The sequence below is a fragment of the Delphinus delphis genome, chromosome 7, assembly GCF_949987515.2.
Source record: "Delphinus delphis chromosome 7, mDelDel1.2, whole genome shotgun sequence".
Taxonomy (NCBI): domain Eukaryota; kingdom Metazoa; phylum Chordata; class Mammalia; order Artiodactyla; family Delphinidae; genus Delphinus; species Delphinus delphis.
The window spans coordinates 55,235,643-55,261,181 of record NC_082689.1 but is presented as its reverse complement, the minus strand read 5'-3'; the positions used below and the strand labels follow the sequence as shown (position 1 = coordinate 55,261,181).

Below are 25,539 nucleotides of genomic sequence, written 5' to 3'. Positions count from 1 at the left end.
GGCCAATCCACTTTGGGGGGCTCTATCCCAGGTCCCTGCTGTCTAATGAATTGGTGTCCTTCTTCATGTTCAGTGAAGAGAATTCAAACTGCCAGAATTAGTCACTGAGCCATTGAGAAATTTAGGATAGATGCCAGTGCTCAGGATATAGAGTTATGTTGAGAAAATCTATATGAAAAAATAGGAAATGCTTTGAAAAGAATTCCCCATGAAACCTCCCTGCAAATTATCATTTTTGTTAACCAGCCTCAAATTATTCAGGGAACTTAGTGAATGTAGAGAACAAAAAAGCATATAGTTTTCCCAGTGGAGATACCTATTGGAGATAATCCATTAATCCTAGATTTAAAAAAAATGATTTCCTTATATTCTATCACTGATAAACAACTACTTAGTTATGATTACTGGGAGAAATTATGGACCCATATACCAGACTCAAGAAGAGAGGATGTAAACCTTTCCAAGAAGACAGCACAATTCTAAAAGGTACCCTCTGTCTCTAGGATAACTCTAGAATTACCTTTAGTGAAAGGGTGAAGCAATTCCATTTTGTCATTGTATTTTTTTATCTTGAGGGAAATACTTAGTATGTTAATGAAAGATACTATCTGAATTGATTATCTTTATCATATCATCTACACCATCTTATATCAGGCTTGTAAGGAGAAGGTTCAAGCCTCTTAACTTCTTGAGGGAGAGCTCTGTGGCTCAGTCTGGAGTCTGTTTCATTCATTAATTAACATAAGCAGTTGACACCTGTCACTGAGGCAAAATATTCTTGAAAAGGGAGGAAGCCTAAGCAGATAAATAATTTTGTTTTTCCTGGTGTGATACATAACACACACACACTCACACATACACACACACAACATACACACATTTGCAGGACAAATCTATTAACTACCTATATTTAGGCAGAATTCTCTCTCTCTCTCTCACCTCCATCTGTATTGATTAATTCTTTTCCAATTTTTTCCCTCTCAGCATGAGAAGGGGAACATAAAGTAATTTTATATTTCAGTACCACACAAAGAGAACATGTAAAAATCATGGTATATTGCATCTTCAGATTTGCATTTAAAATCTGGTATTAGTTGTGTGGAAGATTGGAAGCATTTTAGGTGGAAGGTCAAGAAATAATGATGGTCTAGGTACTAGGGAAGAAAGTGACTTCACAAAATGGTCACTGCTTAAACTACCACAGTTTACTGTCTTCAGACATCATTGCCTCTAACTACTGGATCAGGGCATGAAATTTTTATGCTCAGTCCCATAGAATTAACTGTTGCATTTTTGCTCAAGAGCCCACAACATTCTTTTTATAGATGAGCGGGCAGGCTGTCTTACTGGAATGGAGCAGTGTGTGGAGGAAGACATAAAATGGCTATATCGCTAATCAGGAAGAGATGTGGTAGGAGTCTGCCTGTAGACATAAGGATATAGGCTATTCAGGCTCACTATATTGTATCAGCAAGAAGTATTCTTGAGACATATACTGTTTTTCATAAGAAAAAAAGTAATGATTGGTCAAGAACTTTTTATTCCCTGTTAAATGTGAAGATAGCTGTAGCCTATGACCCAGCATGTCACTCTCCTAGGTACAGACACTACAAAAACTCTTGCACATGTGCACTTGGAGACATGGACAAGAATGTCTTTGGCAGTTATGCATGTAACAGCAAAACACTGAATCCAAATGTCCATCAACTCTGCAGTGGATAAAGTGACACATTCATACAATGTAATACTTAGAAGCCCTAAAAATAAATGAATGAATTACAAGTGCACATGACTCAGGAATTTATGTTGAATGAACAAGCAAGCCACAGAAGAAGATATACAGTATAATTCAATTTATATAAAGTTCAGAGACATGCGAAATGTAAAATATGTAATAATATGTAAAAAATGTAATAATATATTTGGCAGGGATTCAAACATATGTGATGAAACTATATATAAAAGCAAAGGAATGTTAAATTTAAATTAGGATCGTGTGTGGGAAATAAAGGAGACTGGATTAAGGAAGATCAGTACAAGGATTCAAAGGTAATGATTGTATTCTTTTTCTTAAACTGGGTGGTGGGTGTTTATCATGTTTTGTTACACTTTTGCATATGTCTTATGAACCAACTTTTAAAATGGTGTAAATTTGTTGACTCTTTTTGCTACCCCAGAATTTGACTTTATGGCCCAAAGCTCAGAGCAGAATAATAGCAAGCCATACCAAATTTAGCACTATAATTTGGGGTAGGAATCGACCATCATCTCTTAACCTCTAATCTAATATGTTGACTTTGTAACAATGAATTGGCAATTAATGATTTTTTTCTGCATAGCTAGCCTTTCAGTTTGTTCAGCTGTTACTGATGTTAGTAATAGAATACTGAGAACATTTCTTCATAAAAGTTTGTGTTTAGAGGTCTTTTCTTCAGTATCCTCTCTCTAAAGTCAAGAAGGAAAGAAACATAGCAGAAGGCAAAACTTCATAACATCAATCCTAACCCAATTATAATGTTAATGCATATAAATATTGACACCTATAAATCATTTCTGCTCTGTTAGTCACAGAACCAGGGATGATGGTATTCTTCCTTACAGGAGGAGAACTAAAGAAGTTCTGGACTGTGTACTTTCCCAGGGAGGGTATCTCAAAGCTCAGAAATACTGCATCAGAACTGACAAGAGCTAGAGGCTGGTGAGCATTGGGGCAGCTAAGAGAGCACACTGGAGAGACACCCAACTCAGAAAGGGAGTTCATGAAAGGATGTCCAAGATACAGGCATCTCCACTTGATGTTGAAGAATGAATAGAAAATATGTAGAGGATGTAGCCTGGGGAAAGAGAATTCCAGGCAGCCACAGAGATGTGGTAAATTTCACGAATTTAAGCTTTCCATGCAGACATCTGCAAAGATCTGAATGAAGTTATACATTTGACTTGGATTCCAGCCTCCCAACCATTGCTGTGTCCCACCCCAGACATTGGAGACAGCACAGGGCAGGATTCAGAGGCAGAGCTGTGGAGTCTGAGAGACTAGGACTGAATCCTTGTCTGTCTCCAGAGTCGTAGACCAGCTCTCATTTCTGATTAAATGTTCAGTTATTATTACTGATCTAACCTTTGTTCTGAAGCCAGTGTGATCTTTCTAAAGTATAACTCCTGCTTCTCCCCCATATGCAACTCAACTAGTGTTTCCCCATTGCCCACGATAAATACTCAAACTTCTTAACAGGGCTTTCAAAGCCTTTGGGCGATCTGCCCCCTACTTCCCTCCCCCACCTCATCAACCTGGCCCTCCAGCTACATTAACTCATCTCCATTCCCAGACTCCTCATGCTCTCTCAGCCTTGCCTGGAACACACCACTGTCCTCACTGCAACACTCCTGTTACTCTTCAGACCTTAGCTTTGTAATGTAGTAATTTAATCTTGCAATTTATTGAATACACACCACACACACATATGGGTGCACACACACCCCTAGAGACATTTTATAAATTAATGTAAATTTATCTGGATGCTACTCTATACCACCTTAAAAGTTAGGCTTCTGCCAAGTCAGAATCTATATTAATATATTCTGTACATCAGCACAATGCGCCTACATAATTAACATTAAACAGTAACAGAAGCCAACGTACTCTTTCTTGGGAGCAATCTTATAAAATATGGTAGTTGTACTAACATCTATCGGGAAATAACTATGTTATATACACATTTTTATTATTAACCATTTCATAGTTTAATATAAACTATGTTTAATATAAAATGTGCATGAGTATACTTAATGCATGGGTTTACTTATATGTTTAATACAAAATGCCCCCAATCATAAAAGAGCATCAGACTAGAGGACTAAAGAATGTCTTTAGCAGTTATGTGTGTAACAGTGAAACACTGAATCCAAATTTCCATCGATACTACAGTGGATAAAAAAAGTGACACTTATTCATACAATGGAATACTTTGCAGCAGTGAAAATAAATGAATGAATTACAAATTCATGTGACTTAGGAACATATATTGAATGGAAAAGCAAGTCACAGAAGAATACATACAGTATAATTCAGTTTATATAAAGTTCAGAGACATGTACAATATAATTGGCAGGGATTCAAACATATGCAATTAAACTATATAGCCATTTTGCCACAAATCAGTGTAGAGACAGGAAGCTTTCCTGTCAGTCAGCAGTAGGCGATGCTAAAACTCAGATCACAGGGGAAAGATTTAGAAGAATTGCCAGTAAATTCAGGGGTTGCTCTTGAGTTGTATGATGTCCCTTTTTTGCTTCAGCCAGCAAACCATCAACAGGGTAACAACCGAACCTTAAGACTGCAACCAGAGGCCTCCTCTTACCTCAGCATCAAAGCGGGGATCCTGGTAGGCGTCACTGATGTTTACTGGAAGGCCTGTAGAAGCTACCAGCTCAGCAACGCTGTTATTTATCAGCCAGTCGGAGTATGATGATTTCTCCATGCTTTCTTTGAAACTATCAGAACACCAAGGCAGGCAGTAAGAAAAGAGAAAAACATCAGTTTACCTGCAAGCAAACCCTGCAAAAGTACACTCATAGCAGGATTACCTACCCTCATTAAGAAGGGGTAATTGACCTTAATCACAGAACAATAGTGAGGTAATTATAAGCAGCTACTTTATCATGTAAAATAATCAACTCCATGGGTAGAAATGATAGACCCTCTATGATCCAGAGGATAACTCTAGGTTGTATTTAGGCCCCAAAGCAGGCAGACATAAAGCAGATAACCAGGTAATGACCAAAATTGATGATAGGATGCCAACGCCATGGCATAATCAATTCTACTGACCTTCCCAGCTTGCACCCCCTAACTAAGCAGACCAGATGCTTGATACCAGGGAGAATTAAACCTAAGGATGGAGAAAAATCCGGAAATAAATTGAGAATTTACAAAAGTTTAAGTGTAGCAAAAGAGCACATCTAGACTCAGTGTTAGTGTTTTGTAACTATTGTTGTAGTTTCAGAGTATGTTTCTTAACAAAAACACACTTCCTACTTACAAAATCTTACTGGAAAATCTGTTTTAACTCTACCCTTAACAATAATAATTTAAAATAATCCATATTTGATTTTAACAAGGAATTTTATGTTAAATGATTTTGTGAATTTTCCTTTGTGTCACTTTCACTACTTCACTACAAATGTCAAATTTACAGAAATGCCATAAGAATTAGTAAGATTCCTCACTTCATCCCTCCCTTCCATCATTTCTCCCCCCCATGCCTATTGAGCACTGCCACGAGCTGTGGAAATGCAAACTTGAGCACTGTTCAAATTAACAATATCAAGGAAAATTTTCCGGGAGGATGTTAGATTTGTGGCTTGACCAGTAATAACTGAAATTATGTAAAAGAATGCAAGTATACAGGGCAATGTTTTCCAAACTACGTTCTGTGGAACCCTGGGTTCCTGAAGATGTTAATGAGTGTACTACAGTCAGAATAATACCTCTGTTGACTTTTTAATCTAAGCTGCATTATATGTAATAAAAACACTAAATGCTGTACACAGTCGTTGTTATTATGCAATAATGTGCCTGTGTGGAATTTGTGCCATACTGAGAATGCCAGAAACTGACATGGAGAGGCCACCAGATGTGTGAACGAGAGGGAAGCACAGACATCATTTACCATCATGAATATATCTCATCTGTAATGACTGCTGGTCTGCGTCTGATAAATTCAACATATATTTGTGAGGTTATTCAGCCCTTATTGCATATTAAACGTTACTGGTACATAAACGTATTCCCTATGGATCTCTGGCTGAAGATGGAAGTGTTAATAAAAAGCAGAGTCTTGAATTTCTCAGATGATGGCTAAGTCAAAGAAGGAAAAAGACTGAGGACTTCAAAGAGAAGATGAAGCCTTTATTTTCTCAAACAAACAAAGGAACAACAAAAAAGTCCACGTTTTATTTTCTCTTTGCTGTATTCTACCTGTGAGAAGTGAAATTTTACATTGTGCTGTAATGAAAGCAAAATACAGGAAGAAACATAACAGTGCTCCTGATATGAGGTTCCAACTTAATGAAGTCACTTGTCAGCTTATAAAATCATTCAATGCTGATGATTTCTTGCAGTGATTAATCAAGCTATTGATTCATTCTGCGCTGCCTGTGTACCACAGGTTTTGTCTACATCTCTTCTGTGATGAAACAATGTGGAAAATGCTGACCTGGTGTGTGGTGGGAAGAAGAGCTGTGCAGGACCCTGGGGACGAGCCAGGGAGGGAACCTGCGAAAGAAACGCTGGGGTGGGGGAGGCTGAGGAGGGGTAACCAAGAACTAAGGAAGGAAGCAGCTTTATCAACAAGTGTCAAAAACCTTTAAGTGGGTCTCAGGATGGGCAAGAGTTCAGCAAGGAGAGATTGGAAGGGTGAGGAAGAAGGCACCCATGGAGGAGGAAAGAGCAGGAACAAAGGACATGAAGCAGCAGAGTACAAGGGTGTGTTCTTGGAACATGGATTAATCGCCTTGGAGCACGGGACGCATACTGTGGGGAATAAGACTGAACAGGAGGTCAGAGCCCAAAGGTGGAGGCTTTGACCAAGGAGCTGAGACCTATGTTATAGGCAATGGGGAGTGATGTAAGAGTATTGAGCAGGGAAGTGACAGGACTTGAGCTGTGACCTTAGGAAACTTAATCCAGGGAGAATGAGCAAGAAGAACTGGCTAAGAGAGGCTGAAGGTGGGGAGAGGTCCTGGCAGACCAGTTAAGTTGTGCAGTGGGAGGTGACGATGCTGGCCACTCAGGAGGTACTGCAGACGATTCCACAGGGCTTGGTGGACAGGCAGCAATGGCTTACATTTTGCTGCTGTATGCCTGTGGCACTATTGGCAGAAGGGAGTTGTTTAGAGGATTGGGGAGATGGAAGAAGATAACAGACATTCTGTGAGCCTGGAACACGTTATTCATTGTTGAAAATCCAGGACCAGAGCCCATATCAAGTCTTCAGGACTGAAAATACTGATACAGAGTTGGGGCTATCTTCAGGGAAGATAGGGAATGAAGATAGGGAAGATAGGGAATGGATGAGATCACTCAGGGAGAGAATATATAGGTAAATCTGTAGGGGAAGGAAGAAGAAAGGCAGTAATAAAGAGGAGAAAGAAAAAAGGGAAAACAAATTAATCATCACCCACGGTGAGCGAAGGGAAGCTGGATGCTTACCTAACTAGTTTGTTTTGTCCTCACCTAAATCCTATGAGTACAATTCTCTACATTTTACAGATCAGAAAACTGAGGCTCAGAGATGCTAAATGACTTTCCCAAGTGGAAATAGGATTTTCAGCTAAAGTGTGACTCCAAAGTGTGACTCCACTTCTGTTTACCCTGTTGCCTCTCTGGGAAGGAGTCGATGGGTAGGAATAGAGCAAGAAGGGTAGGTTTTCACTAAAAAGAAGGGAGGCCAGTCAACATTACAGAGGGTTTCAGGGAGAGGCTGCAGGTAACAAACACTTCAGCCTCAGGCTGCAGTCAAGGAAGAAGGAGGACAAAACACTGGATTTGACAATCCAGAGCTTTAGGTCCCTACTTACAGAATCCTCAAAGATGATGATGGAAACACTTACTGAGCAGGGGCTCCTGAAAGACTCCTTCTAGATCTAGAGCTGCTCAGAATCTGGCTTAGTGCCATGCACATGTACTGAAATCACTCCAAACTGTAGACAATGCTGCACATGTACTGAAATCACTCCAAACTGTAGACAATGCAAAAGCATCAGCCCTGGGCTACAGGCACTGCTGAGGTGGTTTCTAGAAAGTACAAGCTATGGTCTCTGCCCTCGGGAGCTTGCCACCTAGTCCGGGAGGTGAGAAATAAACACGCTGACATTAAACAACGCACGACTCAAATACCCAGTTCAAATTTCAAATAAAAAATTTGTCACATGGCTGTGTCGGCTAGTTGCCAAGCCAATTGTGCCAATCATGAATGAGGAAGAAGTATAGGGAGGGAGAAACAACTGCAGGTGGGGCTAAGGCTTCAGGTGAGGCTAAGGCTTCAGAGAGGAGATGAGATTTGAACTGACCTAAAGCTGCAACAGTCCAAACAGATTTTCTGAAAACCACCCCTCCATTTCCCTCAGTTTAATCTTGCCTAGGTACATAAATTAAGGCCCAGGGGGACAGGATGGTCAGAGAGACAGCAAGGTTGATTTGTCAGTCTAAGTATTTATATCACATTCTGGCCTTTGTGCCATTCAACCTTCCATGATTATGGAATGCAGAATCATGACACTGAGTTAGAGCTTTCAAAACCTTGATCCTTTTCTTTAAAAAAAAAAAAAAAGGTAATTTTGTTTTATGATTAAGACTATGGGTTTCAGAGTCAGACACACTGACTTACATGACTCTCTTGCCACTTCCAAGCAAAGTACTCTCAGACAAGTTACTTACATTTCATCTGTAAAATGGGTATAATACTACTACTTAGTTATTGTGCAGATTAAGGTAATAATTTATGAAAGTACTTATCATATTATTTAGCCCATAGCAAACATTTTTTTTAAGTATCAACTTTTTAACAACTTCTAAAGTAAATTCTGCATGTGACAGTACCCCTTTGGACATTTCAGCAATGTGGTGTTGTGGGTTTAATCACAAAGGAAAAGGCCCAAATTATTTCTACTTCTTGAGGGACACATCTAGCTTAAAGGATCAGTTCTTTCATAAAGGTCCTATAGGTCAACTCCTCCTGATTTACGAGGGCCCTTTTATTCTGTGTGGTTTACTCCCTTTGACTGACTGCTGTTGGAAGAGAACATGGTAAGATCATGGACATAGCTATGTATATTATGCAGGTTCTGCCCTGTACAGGGGTGCCCTGTCAAAGGAATGAATGGGGCTGAAATCTAGCCTAGTTGCGCACATTGGTTTAGAGCTGCATCCATCTAGAGGGAGTACCTTTTTCCTATCTCACAGAGACGCTGTAAGGGCTGAAAATGGCTCTGCTTCAATCTCTTCTTCAACACACATGACAAATGGACATCAATATCAAACTGAATGCCTTTAGTGACAGGGAACTCATTACTACAAAAATATTCCATGCCATTTTGTGGCAGCTCAATCTACTTTCCAATAATCACCATCTTTTGCTCCCAGTCCCATGGTTTCCAGCCACAGAGCATGGCTCTAATTAACTGACAGCCCTTGAAATATTCGACAATAATTAACATGTTCCCTATAATCCTCCACCTGAGATCATTCTTTTTAACTTATCTCCAATTCCTTCAGCTACTCCCTTTGTGGCATAGCTTCCTTATTCTCATCCTCCCAGTCCTAGATGCGTCCGAGATGGTTAATAGCCCTCTTGCGTATGAAAGCCAGTCCGGAACAGTCTTGGCCATGGGGTCTGAGCAGCATAGAGGTGGGATGACCACCTCCTTCATTCTGGATCCTGTTCCCACCAATGAGGCTCAGGATTAATAGTTCCTAATAGCTCTTTTTTAAAAATAGGGTTTTTTGTTTGTTTGTTTTTTGCGGTACGCGGGCCTCTCACTGCTGTGGCCTCTCCCATTGCAGAGCACCGGACGCGCAGGCTCAGTGGCCATGGCTCATGGGCCCAGCCGCTCCGCAGCACATGGGATCCTCCTGGACTAGGGCACGAACCCGCGTCCCCTGCATCGGCAGGCGGACCCCCAACCACTGCATCACCAGGGAAGCCCTTAAATAGGTTTTTGAAAGCTTAAATTAATATCCCAAATTGAATTAACCAATTTTCTAGAGCCCCCAAAATATGACCAGAGATATCAAAGGTCAATAAATTCAACACTAAGGTTTTCAATTTGAGCCATAATCAACCTAGGGAGAGTCACTGCAGTTTGGAAACACATCAATAATTTGATTACTCCACAGCCTGTGAGTGCAGATGAGATCATGTCAGCTCAGTGGATCTTAGCTGCCATGTGCATGACTGCAAAATGACCAGTTAGGTTATTTTAACTGTTTAAAAAGTAGACCTCCTTAAGATCAAGATTAGTTTAAAATAACAAGCATATTGTAAAGTAATCCTTCAGCTTGTATTTTACTAGAACCAGGTGCATATGAAGATGTGGGTTTTTAAGTGAGTTTCCTGTAAAGAGCTACAGTTTGATTCCTTTTCCTCAGTGGTATCTTGCTTCCAAGTGTGAGACTCATACTGACTTCAAAGAGAATTTCATGAGCTTAAATATATTGACTGTGGAGGGATAAAAGAGAATTGCCCTATTACAGAAAACACATAGTTCCTGAAATGTGGCTGTCCCTGAAATAAGGGCCAGTGAGATAGATATAAACCTCGGGTCGACAAGGTGCAGAGCAGCATAGGAGAGAAATCGATACAAGTAAAACAAAACTAGACAAAATAAAATACCCCGGGGAGCAGGAACTTTGCCATCTTCAATTGTCTGAAAAACCTACCTTAGCTAAAGGTTCAAACACAGAAAATTGTATGAAAATAAACTTAAGACTATTTTTTAGAATTCTCAAAACAAGTCTCTAAATTAGAAGACAAAATATCTGAAGAAAATAATATTAATCATTAGACTGTGTCTGTATTGACGGTTTTGTTCTCAACACTAGAGTTCACTCTAGTTTTCACTAGGGACTCCCAAGACTTCACTTTTTCAAGAATAACCATTGGTTGGGCCCCTACAAAATGCTGGAAAGTAGTGGGTGAATCTTGCATGAAGCAATTAAAAAGGGTCTTTTCCTTTTTGCTGAAAGGAGTTGGTCAGCTCAGCCCTGACCATCCTTATATATATGTATATACGTACAGAAAGAGGTATAGACAGGAGCAAAAGGGGCCCCACCTTCAGGGAGCTCACAAACAATGACAATGGATTGTGACGTCCTAAGGAAGGATGTACAAGACATTACGGCAATGGAGAGAAGGGCCAGTTCTGTTTGGGCTGGGAATGGTATTTGGGAACTACTTCGCAAAGGAAGTTGGTATAAGCTGATCTTTGTAGGATAAGAATGAACTCATCTGGCAGAGGAAGAAGGTAAAAACAATTCAGACAAAACCACAGCAAGAGTAAAGCTTTAGAAGTGTGAGGTTTTCTGTGTTGATATGACGAATAGTAGAGCTAAAACTTAGGCTAAATGGTAGCAGTGATGAATAAGGCTAAAATGGAAGAGGCCAACCTGTATATTGTGTGGCTCCATACACAAACACAACCACATTTATACTACTGATGATTCCTGCACGGGTGTCAGGAGCCCACTGAGTCCTGAGTTCCCTACATATGCATCCAAGCCCTTTCTGGACACTTCCTCCTGGTTACCCACAGGCACCTCAAACTTAACATTTTCAAGACTGAACTAATACACTCTCCTTGATGTGCTAACAATCATTAATAAAAACTGTGACCATTAACTAAAAATAGATCATTGGGTAAGGAACAGAAGTTTCAACATAGACACAATCTATTTTCTCATTTTCAGGGAATGATTGATTGTCAATTGACCTCGATAGTGTGAATATTATCCAAGGGGGGTAGGATTCAGAGAGGCGAAGAGTCAGGAACTCCAAGAATTCTTTAGGACAGATATTTCTTTTTCATGCTTTGTAAGCAAAAAATGATTTTTTTATCTACATGCTATGCCTGGTACTATTTTCCATCTTGCTTCATTGACTAGAGGTCAGTCTGAACTTTGGTTCACAAAGATATATTCCCCTCCTTACTTCTTCTTCTCAAGTAAGCCTGCCTATCCCTGGGTCCTTCCTGAAGCTTCAAGCTGTGCAACATTATTTGAAGTTGTCTTTCAATTAGGAGATTAAGGAACTAAGTCAATATCACTGGGACTTAAAGCTAGGACCCCAGCAGGAGAATCTCAAACATCTAAGTCTAGGACATTAATAATTTCCTACTGGCTTCAGTATATCTTTGAAGGTTACCAAATAAGTCTTTCAGACATAAAAGGTAATGGGAGAGAATGTAGTTAGCAAGTAGAACCAGCCTGTCAGTTCTTATACTGTGGTGGGAGAGGAAGATGCTCTAAGTTCCACACCTTCCTGAATTTTATCATGACCTGGACCTGTTAAATGACTTGCCTTTAAGGTCTTGCCTGAGGACACTTCATCACACGCGTATTTCTCTCATTTCAAGCATTGTGTTATCAGAAATGAAGACGTGGAAACCAAATAATACATTTTCTATACTTCATTTCCTCAAGCTGTACAATTAGAGTGATGAAATTTATCACCCCTAGGAGTTGGTGTCACTTTGGGAAGTGTCTTGTGCCTCTCAGATGGGTGTCATATGGCATTACGGTGAGTGGTTGGTGTCTACAATTTAGCACCATGTGGTGACAATTGCTTGGTTTCACAGCTGAGCAAAGCTGGGTTTTTGGGGTTTTGTTTTTGTTTTCTTTGTATCTTGGCCCAACATTTCCTTGCTGTGAAACTACAGATAAAATTTTAACTCTGCCTGTTAGTTTCCATAATAGAAAATAGGGGAAAGATAGCCCATTTTACAGGGCTGTTTTGAGGATACAATAATATAATGTTGAAGAATGCATGACACATAGAAAGTTCTCAATAAGTATCAGTTCCTTGTAGGCCACAGATTTTTCTTTTATGAAAAACACTAGGTGAGACATGTTCTGTTTAACTGCTTATCTACTGGGGCAGGAGAGATGTTACTGTTTTTGGCTGTGGCATTGTTGTCAGATTTGAAGAAAAAATGTGCTATGATAATAAAGGACAGAGGTAAAATTCTATCCTTCTAGATGGGTCAAGTAGCCCTACCCCATCTCTCTTTGGGGCTGCTGTGGGCACCTCCACCCATCTGCTCTGGATTGAGGGCATACCTTCCCACAGGTCCTGGGCATATGTCTACACAGTAAGAAATAAGAGACTCAATGTGTTAAAATATTAACTAAGGCATGTTAAATGAGAGACCTACAAAAATGAGAGAGCCAAGCATAAAAACCAATCGTTAAGAATTCTGAGTTCCCATGATTCCATTTACTGTGTGCCATCAATCTAAGGGACAGCTGACCTACAAAGCTACTTCCTTATGTTTGATCTCAGTACTTATTCATGTGCCTTGTTGTTCATGGGATATTTGTATAGCTTTAATTCTCCTCTGTGACAGTTTTACTAGAGTGACAAGCCCACTGGCCTGAAATAAATAGGGGTAATGAGAGGGTTTGTCTTTCATTTGAGTCTTCATGTTCAAAGGTAGAAAAAAGAAATTAAATGTATTTAAGAGGTGAAAGTTAGATGCTTGGGAAATATGTCTACTTGAGTTTCCTAAGATTTTGGAAGATACAAAACTTTGTTACAAATATTTCCTCTCCTTCATTGATGTTTAGTTCTTATAATTAGCATCAGGCAAACCGGGTGTAGACACATACATTACTAGTGCCATGGAGGGTATTTATAAAATAGGGTTATTTGGGGGATTGGGGGCCATATAAGCCTAAAAATATCAAAGTGATACTATCCCTGCTCAGGTCAGTGTGTAAACACTCCATTCTAATGACACTCTTTATATTTTTAGGGAAAGGGGCTAGGAAATATCTAGGTGACTATGTAACAATGGAGCTTCCTGATAAAGAAGAGGCCTTGGTACCAGAGCTTAGTCTCTGGTACCAATCTGTCTTCCATTAAACTAATTCAGACCTGCTGAAATACCTCCTTGCGAAACAACCGAAAGGGAGTTGGGCCATCTGGATCTTTCATTCTTCAATTAGCAACATTAAATACTGGCATAATAAGCTTCAGCAGCCCTGAATTTGCCACAACAGACAGTCAAAAAGAATGTCCTAAGGTTCCTGTTTAAAGGAAGTTACACAACAAAAGAAATCTTATGTTCCAAGATGACTGGTCATGGTGGTGACAGTGCTGTTTTCATGTTTAATGTTTTAAAGATTTTCTTCATTTCCTTGAAATCAGAATAAGTATCACGTTTCTATTTCTACAAAAACTCCTGTCATATGCTTCCTAGCAGAGGTACAGTCAAAGAAAGAAGATCCATGAAGAAGAAAGTAAAAGAAAGAAAATGTATTCATGACATACTGTGGGAGTATTCTGTCTTACATCAGTGTGTAAGTTTGTCTAACATTCCCTATTACTCTAGGTAATAGAGAAATTTAAAAGAAGGTAAGAAGACGACAGACCTTCCAAACTGGCACAGTAAAGCCCACTAAAAATCTGTTCCTCCATAAAAGCATGAGAATACTAGCAAAAATTGTCAAAAATCAACTTTTTGAAAACCCTGGAAATTAAAGAGAGGCTTACAAAAATCCAAGGAGTGTTTATTCAAGAAAAACAGTTCAATTTCTGTAAGGGCAGTATGTTGTGTGGCATTTTAACTTACCTTATTGTCATCTCCTCTCCCTAGCTCTGGGGTAGTGGTGAAAACCAACAGATTCATAACCATGCTAGCTGTGAAAACTAGCAGGCAAGCAGCCACTGGCAGAAGAAGAATGGGTTTGGAGCCCTCCAAAATCCTATCCCCACAGAACTGTCATTATTTGACATGTTTGGCAGTTCCACGGGAACCTCCACTCATAGAGCTTTCCTTTATTTAACCTGACTTGGAGCTTGCTCACTAAGAACAGCCTTTATCCCCAGGTATCTGTGGAAAAAAAACACAAAACAGCAGCAACTGTTTAACATCACAACTGCCTTAGGCAGGAAAACAGTTACAGCTAACAAGAAACTGACCAGAAAACTTAAAAGAAGAAGTGCAGGAATAAGATATTCCTGGGGAGGTTTGAAAAGTTCTGACATATTCCTGGAAATCTAGAGTTGTATTTATGCCCAGGAAAGACCTGAGAAGGCCCTAATCTCCCACCTCTGGTTGACCTTAAAGTTCTACGAAAGCAGAAAGTAAAAGCTAAGTAAACTTCCTGTCAGAGAATTGAAAGTATGCCCCACATGAACACAGATCCCCTCAGCAAGGCTGGAAGACTTATTGGTTCAAGTTTTTTGTTTGTTTGTTTTTAAGAAAATCTCGGTCCAGTCATTAGCTGGCAAACTACCTAACTATGCAGAGAATTCAGTTGCCACACACAACAAAGATAGTTCATGAAAGTCATGAAACAACAAACAGCAGAAACAACAACAGAAACAAATAGAAACAACCACAAACTCTGGATGGAGTGGGTAAGGAGTAGATTTTATTTCCAGAGTTTCCACATTATATTATTTAAATTATTCAGGTTTCAACCAAAACAGAGAGAGAGAGACAGAGGGAGAGAGAGAGAGACAAAGAAATAGGAAACTATACAGGAAAAAGCAGATGACTGTCTCCAAGTAAGCCCAGATGTTGGACTTACTAGACAAAGACTTTAAATGAGCCAATATAAATATGTTCAAAATACTAAAGGGAACCATACCCCGTTCCCTCCAAAAAACTAAAGGAGAATATGGTAACAATGTCTCACCAAATATAGAATATCAATAAAGTGATGGAAATTATAAAAAAGAACCAAATAGAAATTCTGGAATTAAAAAGAATAATAACTAAATGAAAAAATCACTAAGAGGGCTCAACAGCAGTTTTCAGAAGCCAGAAGCCAGAATCACTGACCTTGCAAATAGGTTAATTGAAGATAGAGACTATCTGGTCTTAGGAACAAAAAAATGAAGGAAAATAGAGTCTCAGAGATATGTGAGACATTATTAAGCATATAAACATATACATAATGGGAGTCTCAGAAAGAGAGGAGACAAAGAAAAGGAGCAGAAAGAATATTTGAAGAAATATGGTAGAAAACTTCACATATTTGATTAAAATAAACATTAATCTATACATTCAAAAAGCTCAACAAAATCCAAGTACCATAAACTCAAAGTGATCCACACCTAGACACATCATTAACAAACTGTTGAAAGACAGTGACAAGGAGAGAAGTTTGAAAACAGCAAGAGACGTGACTCATCACATACAAATGTTCCTCAGTAAGATCAATAGCTCCATGATCAGAAACCATGGAAGCCAGAAGGCAGTTGAATGACATATTCAAAGTGATCAAAGAAAAAGACTGTCAACCAAGAACTATAGATCCAGCAAAATTACACTTCAAAAATAAAGGAGAGGTTAAGACATTCTCAGATAAACAAAAACTGAGAAAATTCATTGCCAGTAGACTTGCCCTATGAGAAATACTAAAGATAGTCCTTCAGGCTGAAATAAAAGGACACTAGAGAGTAATCTGAATCCACATGAAGAAATGCAGAGCACTGATAAAGCTTACCCTATAATAAATACAGAAGACAGTATAAATGTATTTTTCGTTTGTAATCCTTTTTTCTCTCCTATCTCACTTAATGGCATAATGAAACAACTTTAAAACTTCATTAAAAGGTTATAATGTAAAAAAAATATACTTTTTAAGACAATAATAACACAAATGGAGGGAGAACTATATAGGAGCAAAGTTTTGTGTACTATAGAAATTAAATTAGTATTAATCCAAATTAGATTGTTATAAGTTAAGACGTTAATTGTAATCCCCAGGGCAATGACTAAGAAAAGCATTGAAAAAAAGATAGTAAAAGAAATGGCAAGATAATTTAAATGGCACATTGAAAAGTATCTGTTTACCAAAAAAGACGGCAGAAATGGAGAAATAGAGGGACAAAAAGACATGACATAGAGAAAACAAATAAGAAAAAAGGTAGATGTAAATCTTACTTTATGAGTAATTACTTTAAATATAAATGAATTAAACTCTGCAAACAAAAGGCAGAGATTAGGGGCTTCCCTGGTGCCACAGTGGTTGAGAGTCTGCCTGCCAATGCAGGGCACACGGGTTCGAGCCCTGGTCTGGGAAGATTCCGCATGCCCCGGAGCGGCTGGCCCCGTGAGCCACAATTACTGAGCCTGCGCGTTTGGAGTCTGTGCTCCGCAGCGGGAGAGGCCGCAATAGTGAGAGGCCCGCGCACCGTGATGAGGGATGGTCCCCACTTGCCGCAACTATGGAAAGCCATCGCACAGAAATGAAGAGCCAACACAGCCATAAAAAAAAAAAAAAAAGGCAGAGATTAGTGAAACAGATAAAACTAACATGATCCAACTATATGCTGTCTACAAGAGACACACATTAGGTTCAAAGACACAAACAGGTAAAAAGCATAAAGATAGAGGGCAGACAGCAGAAGGAAGAAGAACTACAATCCTGCAGCCTGTGGAACAAAAACCACATTCACAGAAAGACAGACAAGATGAAAAGGCAGAGGGCTATGTACCAGATGAAGGAACAAGATAAAACCCCAGAAAAACAACTAAAAGAAGTGGAAATAGGCAACCTTCAGGAAAAACAATTCAGAATGATGATAGTGAAGATGAATCAGGACCTCTGAAAAAGAATGGAGGCAAAGAAGGAGAAGATGCAAGAAATGTTTAACAAAGATCTAGAAGAATTAAAGAACAAACAAATAGAGATGAACAATACAATAACTGAAATGAAAACTACACTAGAAGGAACCAATAGCAGAATAACTGAAGCAGAAGAACAGATAAGTGACCTGGAAGACAGAATGGTGGAATTCACTGCTGTGGAACAGAAAAAAGAAAAAAGAATGAAAAGAAATGAAGACAGCCTAAGAGACCTCTGGGACAACATTACATGCAACAACATTCGCATTATAGGGGTCCCAGAAGGAGAAGAGAGAGAGAAAGGATCAGAGAAAATATCTGAAGAGACTGTAGTCGAAAACTTCCCTAACATGGGAAAGGATATAGCCACCCATTTCCAGGAAACATAGAGAATCCCATACAGGATAAACCCAAGGAGAAACACACCAAGACACATAGTAATCAAATTGGCAAAATTTAAAGACAAAGAAAAATTATTAAAAGAGCAAGGGAAAAATGATAAATAACATACAAGGGAACTCCCAGAAGGTTAACAGCTGACTTCTCAGCAGAAACTCTACAAGCCAGAAGGCAGTGGCATGATATACTTAAAGTGATGACAGGGAAGAACCTGCAACCAGATTACTCTACCCAGCAAGGATCTCATTCAGATTCAATGGAGAAATCAAAAGCTTTACAGACAAACAAAAGCTAAGAGAATTCAGCACCACCAAACCAGCTCTACAGCAAATGCTAAAGGAACTTCTCTAAGTCGGAAACACAAAAGAAGAAAAGGACCTACAAAAACAAACCCAAAAAAATTAAGAAAATAGCCATAGGAACATACATATCGATAATTACCTTAAACATGAACGGATTAAATGCTCCAACCAAAAGACACAGGATTGCTGAATGGATACAAACACAAGACCCATATATATGCTGTCTACAAGAGACCCACTTTAGACCTAGGGACACATTCAGACTGAAAGTAAGGGGATGGAAAAAGATATTCCATGCAAATGGAAATCAAAAGAAAGCTGGAGTAGGAATACTCATATCAGATAAAATAGACTTTAAAATAAAGAATGTTACAAGACACAAGGAAGGAAACTACATAATGATCAAATGATCAATCCAAGAAGAAGATATAACAATTATAAATATATATGCACCGAACATAGGAGCACCTCAATACATAAGGCAACTGCTAAAAGCTTTAAAAGAGGAATTTGACAGTAACACAATAATAGTGGGGGACTTTAACACCACACTTGCAAAAAAGGACAGATCATCCAAAATGAAAATAAATAAGGAAACAAAAGCTTTAAATGACACAATAGACCATAAAGATTTAATTCATATTTATAGGACACTCCATCCAATAACAGCAGATTACACTTTATTCTCAAGTGCACACGGAACATTCTCCAGGATAGAGCACATCTTGGGTCACAAATCAAGCCTCAGTAAATTTAAGAAAACTGAAATCATATCAAGCATCTTTTCTGACCACAATGCTATGAGATTAGAAATGAATTACAGGGGAAAACACATAAAAAACACAAACACATGCAGGCTAAAAATACATCACTAAATAACCAAGAGATCACTAAAGAAATCCAAGAGGAACTCAAATAATACCTAGAGACAAATAACAATGAAAACACGATGATCCTAAACCTATGGGATGCAGCAAAAGCAGTTCTAAGAGGGAAGTTTATAGCTATACAAGCCTACCTCAAGAAACAAGAAAAATCTCAAATAAACAATCTAAACTTACACCTAAAGGAACTAGAGAAAAAAGAACAAACAAAACCCAAAGATAGCAGAAGGAAAGAAAACATAAAGATCAGAGCAGAAACAAATGAAATAGAAACAAAGAAAACAATAGCAAAGATCAATAAAACTAAAAGCTGGTTCTTTGAGAAGATAAACAAAACATATAAACCATTAGCCAGACTCATCAAGAAAAAGAGGGAGAGGACTCAAATCAATAAAATTAGAAATGAAAAAGCAGAAGTTACAACAGACACCACAGAATTACAAAGCATCCTAAGAGACTACTACAAGCAACTCTATGCCAATAAAATGGACAGCCTGGAAGAAATGGACAAATTCTTAAAAAGGTATAACCTTCCAAGATAGAAACAGGAAGAAATAGAAAATATGAACACACCAATCACAAGTAATGAAATTGAAAATGTGATGAAAAATCTTCCAACAAACAAAAGTCCAGGACCAGATGGCTTCACAGGTGAATTCTATCAAACATTTACAGAAGAGCTAACACCCATTCTTCTCAAACTCTTCCAAAAAACTGCAGAGGAAGGAACACTCGCAAACTCATTATATGAGGCCACCATCACCCTGATACCAAAACCAGACAAAGATACTACAAAAAAAGAAAATTACAGACCAGTGTCACTGATGAATATAGATGCAAAAATCCTCAACAAAATACTAGCAAACAGAATCCAACAGCACATTAAAAGGATCATACACCATTATCAAGTGGGGTTTACCCCAGAAATGCAAGGATTCTTCCATATATGCAAATCAATCAATGTGATACACCATATTAACAAATTGAAGAATAAAAACCATATGATCATCTCAATAGATGCAGAGAAAGCTTTGGACAAAATTCAACACAATTTATGATAAAAACTCTCCAGAAAGTGGGCATAGAGGGAACCTACCTCAACATAATAAAGCCCATATATGACAAACCCACAGCAAACATCATTCTCAATGGTGAAAAACTGAAAGCATTTCCTCTAAGATCAGGAACAAGACAACGATGTCTGCTCTCACCACTATTATTCAACATAGTTTTGGAAGTCCTAGCCACGGCAATTAGAGAAGAAAAAGAAAAAAAAGGACTATAAATCGGAAAAGAAGAAGTAAAACTGTCACTCTTTGCAGATGACATGATACTATACATAGAGAATCCTAAAGATGCCACCAGAAAACTACTAGAGCTAATCAATGAATTTGGTAAAGTAGCAGAATACAAAATTAATGCACAGAAATCTCTTGCATTCCTATACACTAATGATGAAAAATCTGAAAGAGAAATTAAGGAAACACTCCCATTTACCACTGCAACAAAAAGAATAAAATACCTAGTAATAAGCCTACCTAGGGAGACAAAAGACCTGTATGCAGAAAACTATAAGACACTGATGAAAGAAATTAAAGAGGATACAAACAGATGGAGAGTTATACCATGTTCTTGGATTGGAAGAATCAATATTGTGAAAATGACTATACTACCCAAAGCAATCTATAGATTCAATGCAATCCCTATCAAATTACCAATGGCATTTTTTACAGAACTAGAACAAAAAATCTTAAAATTTGTATGGAGACACAAAAGACCCTGAATAGCCAAAGCAATCTTGAGGGAAAAAATGGAGCTGTAGGAATCAGACTCCCTGACTTCAGAATATACTATAAAGCTACAGTAATCAACACAATATGGTACTGGCACAAAAAGAGAAACATAGATCAATGGAAAAAGATAGAAAGCCCAGAGATAAACCCACGCACCTATGGTCAACTAATCTATGACAAAGGAGGCAAGGATATACAATGGAGAAAAGACTGTCTCTTCAATAAGTGGTGCTGGGAAAACTGGACAGCCACATGTAAAAGAATGAAATTAGAACACTCCCTAACACCATACACAAAAATAAACTCAAAATGGATTAAAAACCTAAATGTAAGACTGGACACTATAAAACTCTTAGAGGAAAACATAGGGAAGAACACTCTTTGACATAAACCACAGCAAGATAATTTTGATCCACCTCCAAGAGTAATGGAAATAAAAACAAAAATAAACAAATAGGACCTAATGAAACTTCAAAGCTTTTGCACAGCAAAGGAAACCATAAACAAGACTAAAAGACAACCCTCAGAATGGGAGAAAATAATTGCAAACGAATCAATGGACAAAGGATTAATCTACAAAACATATAAACAGCTCATGCAGCTCAATATTAAAGAAACAAACAACCCAATCCAAAAATGGGCAGAAGACCTAATTAGACATTTCGCCAAAGAAGACATACAGATGGCTAAGAAGCACATGAAAAGCTGCTCAACATCACTAATTATTAGAGAAATGCAAATCAAAACTACAATGAGGTATCACCTCACACCAGTTAGAATGGGCATCATCAGAAAATCTACAAACAACAAATGCTGGAGAGGGTGTGGAGAAAAGGGAACCCTCTTGCACTGTTGGTGGGAATGTAAATTGACACAGCCACTGTGGAGAACAGTATGGAGGTTCCTTAAAAAACTAAAAAGAGAATTACCATATGATCCAGCAATCCCATTACTGGGCATATACCCAGAGAAAACCATAATTCAAAAAGACACATGCACCCCAATGTTCACTGCACCACTATTTACAATAGCCAGGTCACTGAAGCAACCTAAGTGTCCATCGACAGATGAATGGATAAAGAAGATGTGGCACATATATACAATGGAATATTACTCAGACATATAAAGGAACGAAATTGGGTCATTTGTTGAGACATGGATGGATCTAGAGACTGTCATACAGAGTGAAGTAAGTCAGAAAGAGAAAAACAAATATTGTATATTAACGCATATATATGGAACCTAGAAAAATGGTACAGATGAACCAGTTTGCAGGGCAGAATTTTAGACACAGATGTAGAGAACAAACGTATGGACACCAAGCGGGGAAAGCCGCGGTGGGGTGGGAGAGTGTGTGATGAACTGGGCGATTAGGATTCACATATATACACCGATGTGTATAAAATTGATAATAAGAACTTGCTGTATAAAAATAAATAAATAAGCAAAAAGATGGAAAAAATACATACCGTGCAAACAGCAACCAAAAGAGAGTTTCAGTGGCTATATTAATATTAGACAAAATAGAGTTTAAGAAAAATAAAGTTGATAAAGACAAAGAAGGATATTTTAAATGGTAAAAGGAATGAACCATAAAAAAAAAAAATAACAGTTACAAACATATGGCACTTAACCACAGAGCCCCAAAATGTGTGAAGCAAAAACTTAGAACTGAGGGGAGAATAGATAATTCAACAATAGTGGTTGGAATCTTCAACACTGTGCTTTCAATAACAGATAGAACAACTAGGCAGAAGAATAACAAGGAAGTAAGAGACTTGAACAACACTATGAACCAACTAGACCTAAGAGACATCTATTGAGCACACTAAGCAACAGTAGCAGAATAGACATTCTTCTCAAGCACAGATGAAGCATTCTTAGAATAGACCTTAAAAGAAGCCTCAATAAATTTTAAAAGATTGATATCATAAAAAGTATTTTCCAATCACAATGAAGTGAAATTAGAAATGAATAACAAAAGAAATTTGGGAAATTCATAAATATTTAGAAATAGAACAACATACTACTAAAGAATGAATGATAAAATATCCTTATATGAAAAAAAAAGAATCAATGAGTCAAAGAAGAAATCACAGGGAAATAAGAAAATATTTTGAGATGAATGAAAACAAAATGCAGCATACCAAAACACACTGGATGCTGCTAAAGCAGTGTACAGGAGATAATTTACAGCTATAAATGTCTACATTAAAAAAAGAAAAAAGATTTCAAATCAGTAACTTCACCTTCTATCTGAGACACTAGAAAAAGAAGAACACACTAAACCTACATACGCAAGCAGATAGAAGGACATAATAAAGATTAGAGGAGGAATAAACAGACTGAGAACAGAAAAACAATAGAGAAAATCAACAAAAACAAAAGTAGGTTCTTTGAAAAGATGAATAAAGTTGATAAACCTTTGGCTAAGCTTACCAAGAAAAAAAAAGAGAGAAGACTGAAGTTACTAAGATCAGGAATGAAAGAGTGTTACTACCAACTTTACAGAAATAAGATGGTAAGGGAATACTATGAATAATTGTACAACAAATTCAATAACCTAGATGAAATGGACAAATCTCTAGGAAGACACAAAGTACTGAAATGTACTCAAGAAGAATTAGAAAATCTAATAAAACTATAACAAGTAAAGATGTTGAATTAATAAAAAATTAAAATATATAATTTCTACAAAGAAAAGCTCAGGACTAGATGGCTTCACTAGTCAATTCCACCAGTGCTTCAAGAAGAATTTTTCTGTAAGCACCAATCTTTCATTTCAACAGCATAGCAGAGAACACTTCCCAACTCATTCTATGAGGACAGTATTACCCTGATACCAAAACCAGATATCACAAGGAAACAAAATTACAGACCAACTCCCTTATGAATATATACATAGAAATTCTCAACAAAATACTAATGAACCTAATCCAGCAACATATAAAAACGATTATACACCATGACCAAGTGGGGTTTATCCCAAGAATGTAAGATTGGTTTAACATTCAAAAAATCAACCAATGCAATACACCATATTAATAGAACAAAGCACAAAAAATCATGTAGTCATCTCAATAGACACAGAAAAAGCATTTGACAAAATCCAACACTCTTTCATGACAAAAAAATCTCAACAAGCTAGGAATAGAAGGAAACCTACTCCAAAATAATTAAAGCAATATTAAAAAAGAACAAAGCTGGAATAAAAGTAAGTTGTAGCTTATTTGAAAGCTACAATAATAAAGACAGTATGATACTGGCATAAGGATAGACATATGGATCAATGAAATAGAATTGAGAGTCCAGAAATAGACTCATACATCTATAGTTAGTTGATTTCCCACATGGGTGCCAAGACAATTCAATGGGGAAAGAATAGTCTTTTCAATAAATGATGCTGAGGCAACTGGATATATACATGCAAAAGAATGAAACTGAACACCTCTCTCACATCATATACAAAAAGTAAGCTGAACATGGATCAAAGACCTACATGTAAGAGCTAAAACCATCCCACTCTTAGAAGAAAGGCAAAAATCTTTATGACTTTGGATTAAGCACTGTTTTCTTAGATATGACATCAAAAGCACAAGTGACAAGAGAAAAAATATATAAATTTGACTTCATCAAAATTAAAATCTTGTATTTGAAAGGATACTATCAAGAAAGTGAGAAGACAACTTATAGAGTGAGAAAAATATATGTAAATCATAAATGTTATAAGGGACTTATATCCAGAAAGTACAAAGGATTTTTACAACTCAACAATAAAAAGACTATTAACATAACTAAAGGATGGCAAAGGATTTAAATTCATATTTCTCAAACAAGATATACAAATGGCCAATATGGACATGAAAACATATTCAAAATTGTTAGCTATTAGGGAAGTCACAACCACAATGAGATACCACTTCATATTCACTAGAATGGCTTTAATTTTGTAAATAAATAAAGTTGATGAGGATCTGGAGAAATTGGAACCCTCATACTTTGCTGATGGGCATATAAAATTGTGTAGCCATTGTAGTAAACAGTCTGGCAGTTGCTCTAAAAATTAAACATACAGTTAACATATGACCCAGCAATTCCACTCCTAGGTCTATACCCAAAAGAACTGAAAATGTATGTCCACTCAAAAACTTGTACATGATTGTTCATAGTAGCAGTATTCTTGCTAGTCCAAAAGTGGAAACAGCATCATCAACTGATGATGAATGGATAAACAAAATGTGGTCTATTCATACAAAGGACTATTATTCAGCCATAAGAAGGAATGAAGGAATAAAGTCCATGCTACAACATGGATAAATCATGAAAATGTGCTAGGTGAAAGAAGCTAAATGCAAAAGGCCACATACTATAAGATTCTATTTATATGAAATGCCCAAACTAGGCAAACTGATAGAAATAGAAATTAGATTAGAAATTGCCAAAACCTGGAAGGAGGAGGGAGTAGGGAGTGACTACTAATGGGTACAGAGTTTCTTTTTGGGGTGATAAAAATATTCCAGAAACATACAGTGTATGGTTGTGCAATCTTGTGAATATATGAAATATACTAAAACCCACTTAATTGTACATTTTAAAAGGATGATTTTGTTGTACGTAAATTATATCTCAATCAAAAATTTAAAAAATAAGAATAATTAGGACAAAGATGATAATTAACCTGCCAAGTGAGAATTTGAAAAAGATTTTTGGATAGTTAATTAAAGCAAGTAATATGAGTGGCCACTAGTGCAGTTGCTGTGGGAGATGCCCCATTCATATTCTCCTTTAAAAGAATCTGCAACA

The 25,539-nt window shown here is 37.5% G+C and overlaps 1 protein-coding gene across 1 annotated transcript in view; it reads right to left on the bottom strand.

The window, feature by feature from the left end:
- The window catches only part of PDE11A (phosphodiesterase 11A), a 414,214-nt gene that overhangs the window by 191,329 nt on the left and 197,346 nt on the right, over window positions 1-25,539 (bottom strand). Inside the window, exon 6 of the mRNA XM_060016528.1 lies at window positions 4,362-4,494. Within this exon, the coding sequence (XP_059872511.1) occupies window positions 4,362-4,494 (133 nt within the window). The remainder of the gene's footprint in view (window positions 1-4,361; window positions 4,495-25,539) is intronic.